Consider the following 17,149-nt stretch of genomic DNA (forward strand, 5'->3'; position numbering starts at 1 on the left):
TTTAGTCTGGTAAAATATGAGGTGACAGATTGATCACCTTGTTGCAGACTTGTGAGTTGATTTTGTAATTGAAAAATTCGGGGTCCATTTCCCTCATTGAATCTTTCAGCAAGATCATGCCACATATCATAAGCAAAATCAAAGAACATTATGCTCTGAGATATTTCAGGGGAAACAGAGTGTAATAACCAAGACATCACCATGTTATTGCAACGAATCCAAGAATTGAGAAGAGGATTACCAGTAGCTAGGCGAGGTATTGAGGTATTGAACCATCGATAAAACCAGATTTGTTTTTCGCAGCTAGGGCCATTGTGATTGCTCGCTTCCATGATTGATAGTTTGCTCCAGTTAGAACAGAAGAAACTAAAACCAACCCAGGGTGATCTCCGGCGCTGAGAAAGAAGGGACTGGATAAGTCCTCATGTGCGGGTCGATCAACTGAAGGTGGTGGACGTCGAAGATGGGTCTGTGGTGGATTGGAATCACCAGGAGGAAGATCGCCAGGAGAGCCTATTGGATTGGGAATTTCAGAGCCAATATTGGGGCGATTGGGCGGTCTTGTAGTATGAGATCTCCATGGAGCCGTCGATGGAGGAATCGCAGCAGGAGGGTGATCGGAGATCAGCTCAGATTGAAAGTTCTCAGTGGGATGGATGCCATCTTGTGAACGAGTTGTAGGTCTGGCCATGGAAGCAAGGCTAGAATGGTAACCTGACTCTGATACCATATGAGTGAAATCAATCAGAGAGAGAAACTTTGTTATTCAATAGTCAAAATGTCTCAATACAACCCAAAATACAATACAGAGTAATAGAAAGAAAGAAATGAAGTTAGTTAGAATTCTAACAAACTAACCATGTGGTCTAACTAATCAACTTAAGCTAACAGAAGGTATAACTAAATCTAATAAATAATAACATATCATTAAAAAACTTAATCACGAAAAATATGTTATTACTAAATGATAAGATTATTTTGCAGCCTATCATGTGCAGAAAAGCAAACTAATATTTATTTTTTATACAAATTAGTATCTCTTTAATTGTAAAACATGTTTTTGCAAATATATATATATATATATATATATATATATTATGTCAAAGTAAGAATTTAAAGTGTTGTCAAAAATCTATTGTTTTTATTAAAATAATATTTTAAAAGATAAATCTTTACGACCTTTGTACATAGTTGGCAGTAGTTACTAATGAGTATTTATTAGTATAAATATATCCATTATATATAACTTCAAGGAGGAATGAAAGACTGGTTGCACATTATTTATTTTGGGATATCTTATGCGTTCCCATATATGTAATTCAAATGGATAGCTTTTTGTATGTGGGATTAGAGTGATGTTAGTTCTAATATTTATTTATCTTAGAAAGATAATTAAATGTAAGTTATTTCTTTATTTTGTTTTATCAAAAAATCTTCCTATATATATAATTCCTAAAGTGCAGAACATGTCTGTAAAATTTAAAATTAAGTTCAATCATCAAGGATCATAAGAGTATCTTGCCAAATTTGGAAGTGTGAGAAGTGTAATTTACACATTTGTACATGGGGCAATCTCGTTTGTAATCTTTTGTTAATAATTAGACTAATTTTCTTGTTTGAGTGTGACTGAATGCATGGAAGAAGGTCACCGAAGTAATTCGTAAAAGTTCTCTTCTTTTATTTATTGCATTTGTATGTTAATCTACTAGTGCAACACCATAAAATTGTGTTATAGAATAATTACAATGAATTAAAAAATTTATTTGATAACTCAAAACGGATTTTTCATTCTTTCGTTAAATTTCGAGGAAACTCATAAATACAAAATTTGTCAATTATTATTGTCTTATTTTTAGGTAGGCAAGCGTGGCACTCGATCGAGCCGTCCATTAATTATACTATATAAAATTAGGTACACGTGAATCCCATGAATATGAAGAGAACAGAGAAGAATAATGTAATAGAAACAAATTTCTAAATTATATGACTCTCAATATCTACCAATGAATATTAGTCATTTCTGTCGAACATTTTTGTTGTCTTTTCAACCATAACCAATGGCATGAGCCTCACATTGCCGCGCGCAGTCGAAGTTGGCCAATAATATTCAATTTCATCACCAAACATTGCAAAACCATACTAACCATGCATATATATATATATATATTCAAAAATATCCATGCATGCCTCTCAGAATGATCAAAAGGAATTTTCGTGTAGAATTTTGGATCAAATTCTCTCATAAACATGTCAAAGTCTATGTAAATAGTGATCTATTATTGGTAAAAACAAGTACATATATGCATTTTAAATTTTTCCATCGGGAGCCTAAAATTTAGATAATTATGTCAAATATATAAATATGTAAATAAATATCAAATGTTTCACGTAAAAACTAATAAAAATTTATACAAAAATGATTAAATGTAGGGTTTATACTTATTTTTTTGAACCGTGTGTTTTGTCTCATTACCTATGTTAGACTCTGTATTTTGATAAATTACTTTTTGAACCCTATGTTTTGTTAAATGGTTCAAATAGAACCTTAAACTCAATTTTATTGAACAAAAAATTGAATATAACAACACAGTTGTTAGGCATAATTATTGTATTTTTGTTATGAGTTGTTAGTTTGGTGAATTATTCGTGATTTTAGTTAAAAAAAACTTTGATCAAAATCGAGTGTAGGGTCTATTTTAACCATTTTACAAAACAAAGGGTTCAAAAAGTAATTTATCAAAATACATGGTCCAAACAGGTAATGAGATAAAATACAGGTCCAAAAAAGTATATACCCTTAAATTTAAAACAAAACTACATAATTTTTTTAAAAATAATTAATTGAAGGGGAGACATCACCACTAGAAATATAATATTTTACTTCGCTTTTGGGTTTGGCACTGAAAAAAAACATTGGATACTACTTCACTTTCTTCACTACTACAAAACTAGGCTTTCCCGACACCCAATCACGACAGTGAAAAACATATAGGTATAGAAATCAACTCTATTGACTGTCGTACTTGCTAAGCGCGACTATAGCCGACAGTTAAAAACATATAGGCATAGAAATCAACTCCGACAGTGAATAACTGTCACCGTTGCTTTTGACTGTCGCTATTGACCCCAACGCTGACAGTGAATTCGAGACCAATGCCGACAGTTAATAAAAAATATTGTAGTTGACCCCAATGCCGAGAGTTAATTTGAGACCAATGCCGACAGTTGAAATTGTCGCAATTGACCTCGATGCTGACATTTAATAAAAGCCAAATATCGACAGTTAATAAATGTCACCGAAATTCAAATAAAAAAATCTAAAAATATAATTAATGAATAATTTAATTTTAAAAATAAACTAAATTATGTAAATATATATTTATAAAAATTATGTATTTATTAAAAACTTTTAAAACTAGAATTTTTTTGTTTCTAAAATTTTCATATTATTAACTTTTGTATTTATAATTAATAATTTTTATGTTAAAATGTAAATTAGTTATGATATAAAGAATAACATACTTAAATTTAATTTAACTACATTATTCTTTATCATATTTATAAAATTAGTATTAGTTGAAAATGAGTTGTTCTCTTTATTGGTTAAATATTGTAAAATAATTTTAAAGTTTCTATAAATTTATTAGTTGTAATTTTTTTGATATATATATGTTTAAAATATTGATTTTTTTACAATGCCGACAATCTTTATTGGACCAACGCCGACAGCTATAAGTTGTCGCTATTGACCTCAATGCCGACAATGAATTTAAAACCAATGCCGACAGTTAAAAATTGTCGCTATTGACATCAACGCCGACAGTTAATAAATGCCGCCGAAATTTAAATAAAAAAATATAAAAATATAATTAATGAATAATTTAATTTTAAAAATAAACTAAATTATGTAAATATATATTTATAAAAATTATGTATTTATTAAAAACTTTTAAAATTAGATTTTTTTTTGTTTCTAAATTTTTCATATAATTAACTTTTTTTATTTATAATTAATAATTTTTATATTAAAATTAAAATTAGTTATGATATAAAGAATATTATACTTAAATTTAATTTAACTACATTATTCTTTGTCATATTTATAAAATTAGTATTAGTTGAAAATGAGTTGTTCTATTTATTGGTTAAATATTGTAAAAAAATTTCTATAAATTTATTAGTTATAATTTTTTTAAAATATATATGTTTAAAATATTAATTTTTTTACAATGCTGACAGTCTTTATTGGCCAACGCCGATAGCTATAAGTTGTCGCTATTGGTCCAATAGCGACAACTTATAGCTGTTGGCGTTGGGCTTTGCATTTAAAAAAAGTTCAGTTTTATTTTCCTCTCATTTTCTTTAGCTCTTTCCCTCTTTCTTTCTTTCGGATTTCCTCTCTCGCTCTCGTGCGATTGACGAAGACCCTCCAGCCAGCCGTGCGACGCTGACGAACCGCCAGCCAGCTGTGCGACGCCGACTATCCTCCTGCCAGCCGTGCGTAAGAGGTTTGTATATCCTAAAATCTCAAATTTTAGGGCCCAACTTTGTTGTTGTAAATTCAAGGTTAGTATACATTTTTCATGCAAAATAACATTCCTTTATATGCACATTACCTTTGATTTTGTCATTTATGGATGTATTTTGGTCAATAACTATGTGTTTTAATTTGGATTTTGAGTTGCACACAAAGTGTTTGATAAAATGAACTTAGTGTATTGCCTTGATATTTTGTATTTTCTTTGTCTTGTTCTAGTTTGAAAATTTTGATTTATTGATTTTGTTTTGATATAGTTTATTAGAGAGAAAAAATTAGTTCATTGAAACTTTTGAGTATGGAAAAATATATAAAAAAAATTTGAGTATGCATGCATATGAAAAAAACTAGATTGAGTTCCTCTAGCTTTAGAATTCCTCATAATGAGTTTTGTAGGTGAGTGTTGAAGTAACTAAAAAATATGTATATGTATTTTAATTATTGGCTTATTTCTCATGTATACATTTGAAGAAGATAATTAAATGTATTAACACTTGCAGTGATTAAAGTAATTTTTTCTATGTATGATAGTATATTAACATTTGACAATTTTTCAATAGGAAATATTATAAGTGGTTTCCAAGCTTTTGGGAACATGGATATTAAGGGTTTTTTATTATTATTTTAAAAGGTTAATGTATTAATTAAGGTTAATGTATTATTTTAATGTGTTAATGTATCAAAAATTTACTATCATCTTTTGTCAATTTATTTATATATATATTATTCTTTTACAATTTTGATGCTTTTTCTCTTCATTATCTTTACATAGAAATATATCGATATATATTTAAAACATACATTCCAAATTATTAACTTATCTCTTGTAAAGTTTTATTTCTGAAAATTTTGACTAAATACATATAAAACACTCATTTCTATACTCACAAAATTAAATAAAAATACTTGTATTACTTTTGAGTACTATATATTCCATGTTATAACATTTCAAGCATTTTTTTATTGTTAGGTAGTGGAATTAACAAGGAGCATTTGAAAAACTTGCTATTGATTGGAAGATGTATAATCTTTATTCTTTTTTAATATTATACAAGTGCACGTTAGAGGAGTTGGAATATCTTAAATATTCATTCATAGTGAAGTAAGTTCTGAGATTATAATTGTGTGCTGTAGTGATAAGAGAAGGTTGAGAACTTGCATGTCTTAGTGAAGTAGGTTCTATGATATATATAATTCTGTACTGGGGGAGATATAAGGAATAAAAATTTCTTGTTGTTTGAATTGATTGAATTATTTGAATTGGTATTGACAAATGGTTAGGTTACAAATATAGGGGAAGTGCTGTCCATTTTAAATTTAGCCATGGTAATTATGTGTTATATTATTTTTGTTTGTTTCATTCCTATGAATTTAGTTCATATTCTAAATTGGATATGTTGTATTAACAGAGGACACCCTGTCAATTTTTTTTAGATGATTTAATTGAACATAATTATGAAAATAGTTTTTGCTTGTTTTTTTTGTCTACATTTTTAGACAAAATAATGGAAATCGATAAAGATTGGATGCCAATAGATAGATTATCAGTGAAATATAAGGATGAAGTTGAACATTTCTTGGAGTTTTGTGCAAGAAATGCTCAAGATCCTAATAACATTTGTTGCCCTTGTATTAAGTGTGGTAATGTTCAAAGAATGAAAATTACTGAGATAAATGGTCACTTATTTAAGTATGGAATAGATAAAAGTTATAAGATGTCGCTTTTGCATGGAGAAAAAATCACATTTAGTAGAGAATCTCCATCTAAGAAGAATAATTGTGATTATGCGAATGGTGATGAAAGAGATGACATTGCAGAAATGATAGGTGATGCACAATTTGAATCAAATTTTGATCCAGTGAAATTTCAAACTATTTTAGAGGTTGTTGAGAAAACCCATTTACCCTGGTTGTAATAAGTTCACTAAACTGTCAGCACTTCTTAGGATATATAATATGAAAGCTAAAAATGGGTTGAGTGATAAGATTTTTATGGATATACTTTTTTTTTCTAGGAGAGTTATTACCTGAAAATAATGAAATGACATCGTCGTTTTATGAAGCAAAGAAGACATTGCGTTCGTTAGACATGAAATACAAAAAAAATCATGCTTATCCTAACAATTGCATCCTATATCGAAAAAGATTGGTCAATGTAAATGCATGTCTAACTTGTGGTGAGTTAAGATGGCAGAAGAAAAAGAATTCTGATGAGGTTAGGGTTGGAGTTCCTGCAAAACTTTTATGGTACTTATCGCCTATAGCTCGTTTAATTCAACTTTATCGAAATGTTGTTCATGCTAAAAACTTAACATGGAAGGCCGATGTTAGAATACATGATGTTAAACTTAGACATCCAATTGACTTGCCTGATTGGAAGAGAGTCGATTAGAAATGGCATGAGTTTGGTAACGAACCTAGAAATATTTGTCTAGGCCTTTCTGCTTATGGAATTAATCCACATACTTCCCTAAGTAGTAAATATAGTTGTTGTCCTGTTATGCTTGCCATTTACAATCTACCACCATGGTTGTGTATGAAGATGAAGTTTACTATGTTAACATTATTGATATCAGGTCCTAAATAACTTGGAAATGACATTGATGTATATCTAGCTCCTCTTATTGATGATTTAAGCATTCTATGGTATGAAGGTGTTGATGCTTATGATGCATATAGGAAAGAAGATTTCAAACTTAGAGCTGTGTTGTTATGAATGTTGCGAAAATTAAAGCTACGCAAGTATACATAATTGTTCTTGTAGTTTATTTCGGTAAGACCGATATCGTTCCCACGGAGGCTGATTATCAATTACCAATAGCCTATTTTGTTTTCTATTTGGTAATCAAAATTGGAATTTTTAAAACTAAAAATAATAAATAACAAAATTAAATGAAGAACAACAAAGAACAATAATCTTGCAGTAAACTTGATTCAAATATATATAAGAAATTAGGGATTCTAATCTCCTTTACTATCCACTTTATTATTCATTAATGCAATCACAAAGATAATTTTTCTCATTAAGATGAAAGACATGCAAAAGTGTTAAATATTCAGGTTAAGAAATATAAAACTCGACCTAATGCAAATTCTCTATATTTCTATGAGAAATCTAAACAATAGGAAGCAATGAACTCAGCCCTAAATCACATAGACCAATTTGATACTCTCGTTCTAAATTGAAATCTATGTCTATTCAATTTTAGCATATCCAAATCTCACTTCTCAGATTTTGATTTGAATTCATAAATAGCATGTAAAATGTGCACAATCAATCACATACATAATAAACACAAATTGAATAGATCTTAGATGAAAAAGAAATTAAATTGCATTAATTCAAAATAAAGATCCAAGAGATTCAATTAAAAACCCTAAATAGAATTTAGTTCATGTTTATCACTAAGAAATCCATAAACATGAAATTAACATCAATTAAAAGTAAAAAGAAAAGAAAAGAACTCTAATGATAAATCCAATCTTCCTCCAAAGCCCTCCTAAACTCTTCTCCCAGTCCAGATCTACAAAAAGTGCCTCCTTTTTCATCCTTAATCGTAATTTAAACCTAATTATCATTATTTTTAAATATGAAATGACCAAAACACCCTTAATTAAAAATATGCGTTTTTCTCATTTGTAGACGTATCCTGCGGTCGCAGGAATGCCCTGGAAATGCCAAAACTCTTTTGGACTTGCGGCCGCAAAACACCCTTCCTGCGGTTGCAGGAAGTGCTCCGAAACACCGTTTTCCACCAATTTTTGTCATTTTGTCGATTTTTCCACCATGTTTCCACACCCAAGTCACCTAAGCCCTTCGACACCTGAAAACATACAAAAACAAACGTAAAATAGAACAAAACAAAACAAACACCTAATACTTTACCTAAAAAACACATAGATAAACAAATCTAAAACTCGTTTATAAAACTTCCCCAAACTTAACATTTGCTTGCCCTCGAGCAAAGAAAATAAGACTCAAGATAAACTAAACAAATAAATACAGACACTAAACAAATGAATCAAGATAACCACAATTTTTAAGCCTCAAAATTAATGAATGACATACATATATAATTTTCTAAATTTTTTTTCACAAGTAATCCAGATTTTCAATCCAACCACTTCTTCAATTCACCCTAACCCATTGATCATTTTTGTCTACTCAATCATGACCAGTAAATAACACATTTAAAATAATTTACACATGCTGAATTCTCACCATCAATCCATCAAATCCCAAATTTCCATATGCTTGCTAACTTATTATTCTCCCATAATATAAATCAATGCATGTTCAAGAATCAAAAAGTCTTTTAAAACTTGTATTGAGAGGCTTAGGTAACAGTAGATAAAATAATTATTTTGGCTCAAATATACCATAAGCATATAATCCAAACAAACCAAACCTGATATCCACATTGTAATCCAAACAACCCCAAATTTCCCTTTATTTTCCAAAATTGAGAAAAATTCACACTAGATATATCTTTTTTTTATTTATTTATTTATGTATTTTTTTTTAATACACTTCCCCAAACTTGTGGTTTTCAATGTGAACAAACATAAGAAGTGTAGTTTATTTTCAATATTTTTTTTTTCTTTCCGAATTTTCTTCTCAATCTTTCCTTTTATTTTTCTATTGTCACAACCAAATTAAAAAATAACACCCATTACAAATCAATCCCCATTTATATGTTTATATGCTCATGGTATAAATCAAGGGAATGAAAAAAATAATTAAGTGTTCAATTAGGCTCAAAATAAGTGGTTAACAATAAAAAGTTAATCTTTTAGGCTCAAAAAGGTTAACTAGGGATAAATTAATCAAGGTTGGCTTGAAAGGTTCAAATGTTCCAAAAATTGCCTAAATCATTTTCCTAAACAAGCATTGTCTATGATTTCGCCTCAAATAGCAAGCAAGCAAGTTCTAGAATTATTCATACATTCTTTCCACATTCAAAATTCAGCAAGTGTAAATACATTTAAATGCAAGAATTTACCAATCATGATCAAATATTCAGTTTTACAATGAATTAAAATAATCCAAAGAAGTGGTCAAACGAAGCACACAGAGTGTTTTTTTTTTTTTTTTACAATCAAATATATTTTTCTCGAATTATATTACAAGTCATTCACGTATTCTCATCGGCTAATCATTGTTATCTTGATTCGACAGACTCTCTAGATACCCTAACACGAAACACAATTAACAAACAAAACCAAACACAATTTAACAAAACACAAAACACAAAACTAAACAGAAACTTAACTCAACTAACTTGATACAAATAACTAACATGGCAAAATTCTCCAAATAAATTGAAGACCCAATAAAATTGAACATAAAAATAAGCAACTATAAATCTCAATTTCACCAAGGTCACTTCAATTTAACAAAATCATCTAAAAAAATTTGGACCTAAAATTAGGTCAAAATTTCCCAATTGTAAAATCAAGCAAACTCAACACAAATGAAAATCCACCAACATGCAATACAATTAGTTCAATGATAGCTTAAGAATCCAGAAATAACATATATTTATCAAACACCATACACAAATTTCGGATTCACTAGTTGATCATGAAAAATTTCTCAAAAACACAATGTAGAACTTAAGAGGAAAAAGATGAAGGAGACTTACAATGGTAGATGATGATGGAGAGAAAGTTGAGAATGAATAAAGGAGAAATATACTTACAATACCCTTGATTGATATGGTCTCTGGAAAAAAAAAATTAAGAGAGAAAGAGAATGATAGAATGAGATTAGGGGAGGAAGAGAAGAGAAAAGTGAGAAAATGAAAATGAGAAAAGAGAGAGTCTGATAGGAATGTAAATATATAAATATATATATATATATATTTTAATAGAAATACGGGATCATGCGGTCGCAGGATACCATTCCTGCGGTCGCAGGACACAATTCCTGCGGTTGTAGGAATTTCTCCATTTTGCGTGGACCTCTGGACCTGCGGCCGCAGAAAGTGGTTCCTACAGTGGCAGGAATCTCCTCATTGCGCCTAGATCTCTGGTCTTGTGGCCGCAGGAAGTGGTTACTGCAGTCGCAGGATTGCTCTACAAACAACAACCTCATCACTTTTTTTATTATTATTTTTTCTCTTTTTTTACGTATTTCATGATGATAGAATCCACAATATTTACAATAAATAAATAAATAAAATAAACCAAAAACTAATAATAATAAAAAAATTGTCTCAACTAAAATAGCTTAAAAACTAAAAGAACTTGAATGAATTTGGGATGCCTCCCAATGGTGCTGTCGTTAAGGTCATTTAGCCGGACAATGAACTCCTCATCAAAGAGGCTTCAACAAAATAATGGACTTGGCCTGATCAATGGGACCACCCAAGTATGGCTTCACTCGTTGACCGTTCACCTTGGATGTTTCATTATTTCGATTTTTCAACTCCAACGAACCATAAGGAAACACTGTTACTACTGTGTACGGTCCCGACCATCTCGATTTCAACTTCCCTGGAAAAAGTTTCAATCTTGAATTGAACAATAATACCTGCTGACCGGGTTGAAATTCTTTACGAGACAAGTTCTTGTCATGCCATCTCTTGGTGCGTTCCTTGTAAATTTTAGCATTCTCATAGGCTTCATTCCTAAACTTATCAAGTTCATTCAATTGAATTAGCCTATTCTTCTCAGCTGCTTTCCAATCCATATTCAACCTTCTCATTGCCCAATATGCTTGATGTTCTAATTCCACCGGTAAATGGCAAGCCTTACCAAAATCCAACCGATAAGGAGACATGCCAATGGGGGTCGTAATGCCGTTCTATAAGCCTATAAAGCGTCATCAAGCTTTTTAGACCAATCCTTCCTTGAGCTATTAACGGTCTTTTCAAGAATGCTCTTGACCTCTCTATTAGAAATTTTCGCTTGCCCATTAGACTGTGGATGATAAGGAAAAGCGGTTCTATGTCGTACTCCATACCGAGCAAGCAAAGCATCAAACCATTTATTACAAAAATGACTCCCTTCATCGCTTAAGATAGCTCGGGGAGTTCCAAACCGAGTAAAAATATTTTTATGCAAAAAATTTAAAACCACTTTACCATCATTCGTAGGAGTTGCCGCTACTTCCACCCATTTAGACACATAGTCTACAGCGAGCAGTATATACTTGTTATTGTAGGATGATGGAAAGGGGCCCATGAAATCAATTCCCCACACATTGAACAACTAAACTTCAAGAATAACATTTAGCGACATCTCATCTCTTCGTGATATGTTACCAGTGCGTTGACATCTATCACAAGACTTAACAAAAGTATTTGCATATTTAAATAAAGTAGGCCAAAAGAAACTACATTGCAATACCTTTGTTGCTGTCCTAGTAGCACCAAAATGACCCCCACAATGGAGAGTGTGAAAATGGTTGAGAATAGAGATCATTTCATCTTTCGGTACACAACGATGAATTATTTGGTCAGCACAATGTTTATAGAGGATGGGCTCCTCCCAATAATAATGTTTGATCTCAGAGTAGAATTTCTTCAACAGTGCTCTAGACATATCAGGAGGCACAACCTTTGTCACTAGGAAATTAACATAATCTGCATACCATGGTGCTTTGGATTTGTCACTCACCCCGAACAATTACTCATCTGGAAAATAATCATTGATTTGAACTTTCTTGGTAATTTGATCTTCCTCAACTTCAAGCCTAGACAAATGATCCGCCACAAGATTCTCGGTACCCTTTTTATCTCAGATTTCCATATCGCATTCTTGGAGTAATAAGACCCACCGAATGAGAAGGGGTTTAGCATCTTTCTTTGTCATAAGATATTTAATAGCGGAGTGGTCCGTATACACAATCACCTTATTAAACACGGACGAAACTTATCGAAAGCATAGACTATGGCTAGAAGTTCTTTTTCTGTTGTTGCATAATTTAGTTGAACATCATTTAAAATTCGACTAGCATAGTATATGGTTCGAAATACCTTGATCACTTGCTGCCCAAGAACCGCTCCAACTGCATAATCACTAGCGTCGCACATAAGCTCAAATGGAAGGTCCCAATTAGGTGCACACACTATAGGCGCTGAAATTAGCTTCTCCTTGAGAGTCTTGAAAGCAGTCAAACACTCTTCATTAAAATCAAAAGGAACCCCTTTCATTAACAAGGTATACAGGGGCTTTGAGACCTTGGAGAAGTCTTTGATAAATCTCCGATAAAACCCCGCATGGCCCAAGAAACTCCTCACTCCTTTTACTAAAATTGGAGGTGGCAAATTCTCTATAGTAGAAATCTTGGCTCGATCCACTTCAATGCCCTCACTAGAAATTTTGTGTCCCAAGACAATCCCTTATTTCACCATAAAGTGGCACTTCTCCCAATTAAGTACCAAATTCGATTCTTCACAACGTTTAAGAACTACTTCTAGGTGATCCAAGCATACATCAAAATCAGACCCGAACACTGAGAAGTCATCCATAAAAACTTCAATACTTTTCTCTACCATGTCGGAAAAAATAGCCATCATGCACCTTTGAAAAGTGGCTGGTGCATTACAAAGACCGAAAGGCATCCATCGGAAAGCAAAAGTACCATATGGGCAGGTGAATGTTGTCTTCTCTTGATCCTCCGGAGCGAAGGCAATTTGGTGGTAACGTGAATACCCATCCAGGAAACAATAATAACTATGGCCTGCAAGCCTATCAAGCATCTGATCCACAAATGGCAGTGGGAAGTGGTCCTTCCTCATCGCCTTATTCAGTTTGTGGTAGTCAATACAAATCCTCCATCCCGCCACAGTACGAGTAGGGATGAGTTCATTGTTCTCATTTTTCACCACAGTCATTCCTCCCTTTTTAGGCACCACTTGAACAAGGCTCACCCAAGCACTGTCAGAAATAGGATAGACCATCCCAGCATCCAACCAATTAAATACTTGCTTCTGAACAACATCCTTCGTAGAGGGATTTTGCCTTCTTTGAGCTTCAATAGAGGGTTTGCTATCTTCTTCCATAAGAAGAAGTGCATAACCGTTGAAGGGATAATTCCTCTAATATCAGCAAAGTCCACCCAATCGCACGTTTATGAGCCCTCAAAACCCTTAAAAGTTTTCTACTTCACCTTTTGACAGCAATGAAGAAATAATTACAATCAACGTTTCTTTCTCCCCCAAGTACACATAACAAAGATGCTCCGATAAGACTTCAACTCAAGGTCTGGAGGCTTCTCAATAGATGGTATGGGGCACTCAGGCACTTGCCCTAATTCTTCAAATTTCTTCTTGTAATACGGACCATAAGAATTGATCCATTTCACATACTCATGAGTCTCCCAATCCTCCGCTTCATTATCATCACCCAACGCGAAAGCCAATTCAAGAGGATCATTAGTAATCCTTTTTTTTTTCGAAACCACCTCATCAATCACATCAACATTAAAGCAACTATCACTTGCTCTTGGATAAGACATAGCCTTAAATACATTAAAGACCACTTTTTCCCCTTGAACTCTCAACCTCAACTCACCTTTTTGCACATCAATGAGGGCTTGCCCGGTAGCCAAGAATGGTCTCCCAAGAATAATGGGAACCGTTGTATCCTCCATGTCTAGAACAATGAAATCCGCTGGAAAAATAAACTTGTCTACCTTGACTAGCACATCTTCAATAACTCCCCTTGGGTGCTTGATTGATCGATCCGCGAGCTGAAGAGTAATAGTAGTAGGCTTTGTCTCACCAAGACCAAGCTTCCGAAATATAGATAGCGGCATTAGATTGATACTTGCTCCAAGATCACAAAGAGCATGTTTGCATTCAAATTTCCCTATAGTACAAGGGATAGTAAAACTCCCCGAATATTGAAGCTTTTGTGGAAGTTTCCTTTGGAGAATTGCACTGCACTCTTCAGTAAGTGCCACTGTCTCAAAGTCTTCCAACCTTCGTTTCTTCGATAAAATCTCTTTCATGAATTTCACATAACTCGACATTTTCTCCAAAGCCTCAGCAAATGGGATGTTAATGTGAAGCTTTTTAAACACCTCAAGAAACTTTGAGAATTATTTGTCAAGAGAATTCTTCCGGAGTCGTTGTGGATACAGGATTTTGACATTAGAATCAACAACTACCGGTTGAATCTTCTCTTTGGTTGCAAGGCCTTCAATAACCTTTTCCTCCCCTTGGGGCTCAACTTTTTCACAGCTCTCCTCTTCTTCTGCCTTTTTTTCTTGAGTCCCTTTTAGAGAAGGACCCTCAATTTCTTTCCCGCTCCTCAAAGTGATAGCTTGACACTGCTCCTTAGGATTTACCACCATATTGATAGGAAAATTCCCTTGAGGCCTAGTATTCAACATATTGGCCAGCTGCCCCACTTGCATTTCCAAATTTTTGATGGAGGATCTAGTCTCAGTCATAAACTGAGTTTAAGTGTTGGTGAGAGTTAATAGGGCAGCCTGCAATTCACTAGGCTGTTCTGTAGGAGCTGGTGGCCTAGGTTGCTGAGAGGTTGATGTTTGTGGTGCTCCCTTGCTCATAGGTCGCTGATACTGTGGTTGAAACAGTTGTTGTTGGTCTTGATTATTTCTCCAAGAAAAGTTAGGATGGTTTCTCCACCCCGGATTATACGAGTTGGAGTAGGGGTTGTTGTAGGGCCTTTGAAAATTACCCACTGCCTGAACTTGAGCTTGATCTAATGGGACATTGTTGGGATCTAAAACATCTTGGCACTGGTGAAAAGGATAAGCCCCCCCACACAATTCACTCATTACTTGGGCTTGCACAACCTGAGCAGACATGGTATTTTGTTGCAACTGCTTAGTTAGAGACGCAACTTGAGTAGTTAAGGTTGTGATTGCATCTAGTTCATGAACCCCTGCAACCTTTTTATTATTGCCCGCTCGTTCACATGGCCATTGGTAATTATTAGTGGCCATTTCCTCCAAGATTTCATAAGCTTCATTAGCACTTTTGCTCATAAACGCTCATCCCACTGCTACATCAATGATTGTGCGAGTGGTACCGCACAAACCATTGTAAAAGTTGTGGACCAACATCCACTTCTCAATACTGTGGTGGGGACATTTTCTGATCAAGTCCTTGAACCTCTCCCAAGCATCATACAAAGATTCTCCCTCAAGTTGAGAGAAGTTATTGATCTCCCCTCTTAGTTTAGCAGCCTTAGCAGGTGGAAAGAACTTCGCTAAGAACTTCTGAGCTAGAGCATCCCAAGTGGTGATAGTATTGGACTCAAGTGAATTCAGCCAACTTTTCGCTCGCTCCCTTAGTGAGAATGGGAACAAGCGCAATCTAATGGCATCATCACTCACCCCATTCATCTTGAAAGTGGCACACAACTCCAGGAAATTGGCTATGCGCATATTGGGGTCTTCAGTGGGGAGGCCACCAAATTGAACTGCAATTTGGACCATCTGCAAGATAGCAGGCTTGATCTCAAAATTGTTTGCCCCAACTGCTGGTGGACGGATGCATGAGTGTACCCCTGTGACAGTAGGGAGTACATAGTCCCGTAAAGTTCTTTGACCAGCAAGATTATGATTTCGTGGTGCTCCCCCGCTCATGTTTTCCACACTGTTGTTATTAATATCTGTTGTAACAACAGTGGAACTTTCAGCCCTCTTGTTTCTTTAGTTTCGCTTGCACTCTTTCTCGATCTCAAGATTAATTGGAACTGGACTGTCAATTCCCCTTCTACAGCGCATATAAGGAAAGTACCTGAGATAGAGAAACATCGCAGCCAAACAAGTTAGAGATTATTTCAAGAAAACCAAACAAATTAGAAACAAAACTAGCTATTTGATATTGATAATTTTTCAGTCCCTGGCAACGGCACCAAAAACTTGTTGTGAAAATTAAAGCTACACAAGTATACATAATCGCTCTTGTAGTTTATTTCGGTAAGACCGATATCGTTCCCACGAAGACTGATTATCAATTACCAATACCCTATTTTATTTTCTATTTGGTAATCAAAATTGGAAATTTTAAAACTAAAAATAATAAATAACAAAATTAAATGAAGAACAACAAAGAACAATAATCTTGCAGCAAACTTGATTCAAATAGGGATTCTAATCTCCTCTACTATACACTTTATTATTCATTAATGCAATCACAAAGATAATTCTTCTCATTAAGATGAAAGACATGCAAAAGTGTTAAATATTCAGGTTAAGAAATATAAAACTCGACCTAATGCAAATTCTCTAAATCTAAACAATAGGAAGCAATGAACTCAACCCTAAATCACATAGACCAATTTGGTACTCTCGTTCTAAATTGAAATCTATGTCTATTCAATTTTAGCATATCCAAATCTCACTTCTCAGATTTTGATTTGAATTCATAAATAGCATGTAAAAGGTGCGCAATCAATCACATACATAATAAACACAAATTGAATAGATCTTAGATGAAAAAGAAATTAAAACTTGCATTAATTCATAATAAAGATTCAAGAGATTCAATTAAAAACCCTAAATAGAATTTAGTTCATTTTTATCACTAAGAAATCCATAAATATGAAATTAACATCAATTAAAAGTAAAAAGAAAAGAAAAGAACTCTAATGATAAATCCAATCTTCCTCCAAAGCCCTCCTAAA

General features: G+C 33.2%; 2 protein-coding genes and 1 non-coding gene across 3 annotated transcripts; 1 reads left to right on the forward strand and 2 right to left on the reverse strand.

Moving 5' to 3' along the window:
- Positions 1-10,856: 10,856 nt before the first annotated feature.
- Positions 10,857-11,321, reverse strand: LOC133791535 (uncharacterized). The gene has a single exon (XM_062229455.1). The coding sequence runs from the start codon at positions 11,319-11,321 to the stop codon at positions 10,857-10,859; it is 465 nt and encodes a 154-aa protein (XP_062085439.1).
- Positions 11,322-12,885: 1,564 nt separating this feature from the next.
- Positions 12,886-14,519, reverse strand: LOC133791536 (uncharacterized). Its single transcript, XM_062229456.1, has 2 exons — positions 13,719-14,519; positions 12,886-13,584 (listed from the first exon to the last, which is right to left on the reverse strand). The coding sequence occupies exons 1-2, from the start codon at positions 14,517-14,519 to the stop codon at positions 12,886-12,888; spliced, it is 1,500 nt and encodes a 499-aa protein (XP_062085440.1).
- A 1,072-nt stretch (positions 14,520-15,591) lies between these two features.
- Positions 15,592-15,698, forward strand: LOC133792971 (small nucleolar RNA R71). The gene has a single exon (XR_009874433.1). It is a non-coding gene; the product is annotated as a small nucleolar RNA R71 (small nucleolar RNA).
- Positions 15,699-17,149: the final 1,451 nt, after the last annotated feature.

The sequence above is a fragment of the Humulus lupulus genome, chromosome 7 (genome assembly GCF_963169125.1).
Source record: "Humulus lupulus chromosome 7, drHumLupu1.1, whole genome shotgun sequence".
NCBI classification, from domain to species: domain Eukaryota; kingdom Viridiplantae; phylum Streptophyta; class Magnoliopsida; order Rosales; family Cannabaceae; genus Humulus; species Humulus lupulus.

What these genes read in the sequence shown, in the direction of transcription:
- LOC133791535 (XM_062229455.1), bottom strand. Translation starts at nt 11,321, where the DNA reads ATGTCTCCTTATCGGTTGGATTTTGGTAAGGCTTGCCATTTACCGGTG.
- LOC133791536 (XM_062229456.1), bottom strand. Translation starts at nt 14,519, where the DNA reads ATGTCGAGTTATGTGAAATTCATGAAAGAGATTTTATCGAAGAAACGA. An exon ending in AGTCTTATCGGAGCATCTTT is followed by an intron (nt 13,585 to 13,718) that starts GTTATGTGTACT and finishes TGCTGATATTAG; the next exon opens with AGGAATTATCCCTTCAACGG.